The sequence below is a fragment of the Seriola dumerili genome, unplaced genomic scaffold (genome assembly GCF_002260705.1).
Source record: "Seriola dumerili isolate Sdu_G_001 unplaced genomic scaffold, Sdu_1.0 BDQW01000291.1, whole genome shotgun sequence".
Lineage (NCBI taxonomy): Eukaryota > Metazoa > Chordata > Actinopteri > Carangiformes > Carangidae > Seriola > Seriola dumerili.
This window is the reverse complement of record NW_019174546.1, coordinates 5,678,399-5,683,189: the sequence shown is the minus strand read 5'-3', so window position 1 is coordinate 5,683,189 and position 4,791 is coordinate 5,678,399. Positions and strand designations below refer to the sequence as shown.

General features: G+C 45.0%; 1 protein-coding gene across 1 annotated transcript in view; it reads left to right on the top strand.

The window, feature by feature from the left end:
- The window catches only part of obscn (obscurin, cytoskeletal calmodulin and titin-interacting RhoGEF), a 63,939-nt gene that overhangs the window by 25,583 nt on the left and 33,565 nt on the right, over positions 1-4,791 (top strand). The window contains exons 40-41 of the mRNA XM_022758258.1: positions 714-813; positions 905-981. Coding sequence (XP_022613979.1) covers positions 714-813; positions 905-981 — 177 coding nt within the window. The remainder of the gene's footprint in view (positions 1-713; positions 814-904; positions 982-4,791) is intronic.

Below are 4,791 nucleotides of genomic sequence, written 5' to 3'. Positions count from 1 at the left end.
ACACGTAGCAACAAATCTAACGACTTTTTGGACAAATCTTGGCTACTTAGAACAGACTGGCTTGGATGTTAACATGTAGTCTAAATTGGTCTTGTTATAGTCACTATTTCAAACTTGTTCTGTTGTCTGACAACAGAAAGAAAAACATGTGAACGAGAAGAGCTTCATTGGAAATTCGGCTGTATTAAAACACTGTATATGTGAGCACAGAGAGTAGGAGAGAAGCAAACAGATAAAGGTCTGAAACAAGGCTGACATGAGGCAGAATGCAAATAGGATGAAATGATGTTTATTTGTTGTTTAAGCCCAGCAATTCAACATCAGTTTTTTCAGAGCTAGCGTATCTCCTCATTCGGACATTGAATCTTATAACGCACAGACTCCAAACGAGGATTCGGACATGCTACGGCTTATAGGTGAGCGGATTAGAGTTCGGTGGCGTCCTTTGCCTCAGGTGATAGCTTACAGGTCCTCGACATTCTTTTGTGCATTAGAGATTTCTTAGCATGTCATGGTTTACTCATATTCAGTGCCAAGTTGGTAGGCCCTCATGTACCGTGTGAAATCAGACCAATATGAACACTACAAGACTGCCGCCATAATGAGGTGGAATCATAATTTGACCTGAGTCTGTGCTGCAGGTCTGGTACTCATTGAAGATTATGTTGTCGAGACGACCACTAATGCAAGTAAATAGGTTACAAATGGCTCAGCCCAACCAGTGACCTTCCAACACAAGTTGGAGAGTCAGGAAGCCGAGGAGGGAGCCGGCGTTTACTCTGCTAGTTGTGAGCTCTCTAAACTGGAGTCCCAGTGGAGTGAAGAAGGGGAGCCAGGTCCTGAAGTCTGGATGAAATACCAGATTGAAGCAGAAAGCCTCTGTGATGAACTCCTGATCAACAAGAGTGGTGCCAGAAGACAGTGGAGACTACAGCTGTGTGTGTGGAGACCAGAAGACCACAGCCAGCCTCAAGATCAAGGGTAGGAAGAGGATTTTAAATAGTCAGTTAGAGTAACATTTCTAAGAACAACTTTTTTCTACAACATATTTAGACATGTTTGACATGGCTTCAGAGCTTTGCAAATTATCCATGTTTGCCTTTTATGGTTGTTTGTGTACCGATTCTTATATAAACATTTTAAATATTTTTTTTATGGCATGCCATCGTGCTACCAACTAACAAATGCTCAGCCAATACGTGACCATAGTAAACATACATGATAGGCAAAGTCTTAGGAAACTGGGAGGCCGACGTTTACTCTCGCACAACATACTGGGGAAGGACAGAGAAGCAGCTAAAGGGCTGCCAGCAAACGTTCTCCCTCCTGGCAAGTAACAAGGAGGAGGATTCAGGGGGAGAAACTGTGTCCTCGACTAGGCATCAGGCGCTGTAGGAACAGCTTTAGCCAGGGAAGTGGAACTAATCTTAATTATTTATTGTTCGTAATGGAGGCCAGGAAGCCTGAGGAGGGGTATGTTCATTAAGTGTTTTTATTAATTTTGTACATTATCAACGAAGAGCTAATGGACACATGGATTTCCCCATAGGGGAATATATTAAATATCTATCTACTATCTATATCATATATCTTCTATCTAGTCTATCTATGCTACTATCTATCTCTTCTCATCTATTCTATCTATTCTACTTCTATTCTATCTTATCTATCTGATCTATCATATCTATCTGATCAATCTATACCTCAAATCTCTATATCTTTGGTCACTGTTAGTCTGTGATACTTTGAGAGGATCTGAAGAGGAGCTGAGTAGTGCACTTAGTGATGTAGTTCTTGATACTTACAGTCTTTGGTACTGTAGTGGCCTGTGTCTTCGTATAAGTCTGACAGTCCTTTAGTATTTAGTCTCTCTGGATCTGCCGCACATGTCTTTATCTTTAGTCCTGTAGTCTGTAGTGCTTTAGTCTAGTCTGTAGTCTTAGTCCGTTTGGTCTGTAGATCTTGGAGTCTTTAGGTCTGAGGTCATTGTATACTTTGTCTGTAGTCGCTCACGTCTTAGTTATTTAATCTTTGGTGGGTCTTTAGTGCTGTTAGTCGTAGTCTTGTAGTAACTTTAGTAGTAGTTCCTTTGGTCTGTACGTCCCTTTGGTCTTCTGGACTCAGAACCAGAAGTAGGGTAAAAACCTGTATCATTGTTTTTTTGTACTGCTTTCGACTAAAAGAAACGTGACGTGACCACAAGCTTCTGGTGTGTGCTGTTAATACTTTGAATAAAAACCTGTGATCAGCTGATTGTCTCTGTTAAACAAACAACCACAACATAATAACTAGAGATGGCGGTTCGCTCGAGCGGCAGTTTTTGTGGTGTTTAGGTGGTGCGTGTGTTTGTGTCGTCTGTCCTGAAACTGCGGTGCCAGGTCCTGCGCATCAAGACACTCGAACTTCAGTCTGTGACTGAGTTTCTCCGCTCCCTTCGCTCTTCTTGCTGAAGTTCGCCTCCCTCAAATATGAGTCCCCCTCAGTCCTACTGCTCAGTGTCCGGCTCCTCAGCAAATTGTCCAACATATTAGAGCCAATGTTCAGTGGGTGGCTCTCATATGAAGAAACTGTGAACAACTAGATGTGATCGTTGGGCTGGAGTCAGATTCTTTCTTTAACCTCTGAGGAAAGTGAAGATCATTGCTATTCTTCATCTGTTTGATCTTACTCAGAAGACAATGCATAGGTCAAGTATGTGTCCGACGCTGTCCTTACTTCCACATTGCAATTAGGCACCGCAGAAGAACCATCACACCCAGAATAAGGGAACAGGAGGAGACGGGAGATGTGTCACGCTCCATGTGGGTTTGATTGGATTGTGTGTGGTGGTGCTAATCAGAGCTCTCAGGGAGTATGTACAAAAACACAGTTAATACACAACCTCTGCTATGATCAAACTGAAAGCTAATCATCGTCATGCGGTAAGGAAAAGATAAGAGTCATGCTATACATCTGTGTAACCCGTGTTTTTGTCCTCTGGCGAGTGACACATCCGGTCTGGTACTAACCTGCGTTCTTAACACCTCACATCCAGTCTATCATAACCTCTCAATGATATTGCCGAAGACCTAATTATATATGAGGGCTTTATTCATGAGTCAGAAACCATGTGAGTCTCTGTCCAGTAGTCCCGAGATTGTGACTTCCACATACACCCTGTTGGTCTCCTGAGTCCCTGAGTCTCAGAGTCCTCAGAGTCCTCTCAGTCTCATGAGTTCTTCTGAGGTCCATCACACCCGAGATGTGTCTCTCCACAGTCCAGCTTTCGCAATGTGGAGGAAGTCCTGGTCTTTAACAATGGTAAATGAGAAGTGGTGAGTTATTCTGGAGCTCAGACCGGTCCCTCAACCCAATTATCGAATTGCACAGTGACTGAATACCTCAGAATCACTGTTTGTTTTTTTCCTAACGTTTTTAGTGCTCTCTTCTACTCCTCCCTGGCTCTGCAAAAAGCTCGCAGAGACACAAACAGCTGAGGATGATTGTTAGTAGCTACGTGTCGCCTTCCTCTCACCTCAGTCGAAGGAACTCTATGTCCCTAAGGTCACCTGGTCAGAGCTGTGAACACATTCAGGATAGTTGTCCATTTGTGATGTTTATCGTTTCATGTTTATGCTCTAACGAAAAGCACAGCTTGACTAATTTCAACAGAGTATGTCAGATTATCTATCTCGGCACTAAGGGAGCAAAATCCTTTTCTTCACTTTTCCTTCAACATCGAAACAGATCTGTATTCAGCCCCAGTCTGAGACCCTGGACCTGAGACTGGGATGACTGACCCTGGATCTTAGACTTGGACAGACTCATCTTCATCTTACTTGTCTCTGTTTGTATGGAAACGTAATCATCAGCTCCTAGATACCTCAGAGTCTCAATGCTTAGACTCTGATGCCGTGAGACCGGTACATCCAGATCCACCACGTCTTATTGGTCCAGGTTTCCTGTGTTCCAGTTGGTTTTTACTTGGGACTCAGTACTATTGTCCTGGATGCCAAACTCAGTTCTGCTCCTTGCAGATCTGAACTGTCAATCAAGGTACAGAACCTGCGACCTGGACCTGGATCTGGACTCCTGGAATTCGGATCTGGACCCTGGGACGTGGACCTGGACCTGGACCCTGGATCTGGATTCTGTGACCTGCCGACCTGGGACCTGGATCTGGTCTGAGACAATGAATTCTACAGATCATGTTATGATTGAATTCTTACTGTTGTTCTTCCTGTCCTTACTTTCCTTCCCTCCTCCCTCCCCTTCCTTTCCTTCCTCCCCTCTGTGGTTTTCATTATGTTTTCCTGAAGCCTTAACAGAACCCTCAAGTCTTCATCTTGGTGTTTTTCGCTGTATCCGCCTCCCTCCCCTCCTCACTCCTCCCCCTCCTTCCCTCTTCCCTCGCCCTCCCTCGGTCCTCCCCCTCTCCCTTCATAAATCTGGTTCCCTCCTGGACGGGTACTTTCGGCTGCGACGGGAAGAGGAAGAACAGAAAGAGTAAAAGAGACGAGCAGCCGGAAATTCTGTCGTGCTTACGCGTCAAGACAGTAGAGGATATGTGTGCGGCTAGTCCCGGTCTGGTCCTTGGTCTCTGTCCCTGGTTCTGATACCGTCTGTGTGGCCCGGTCCTCCCGTACCACGGATCCTGCAGCACAGCCAGGATCAGAGGCCGTGCAAGCAGGGTGTGAGTCTAATCCCGCTCCCCGACTCGAACCGAGGCTCTGGTCTCCGCGGTTTGTTCTCTGAGAGATAGCTGGGGCGGAACTAAACCAGTACTGAATCTGGATCACACCGAATTAAAAC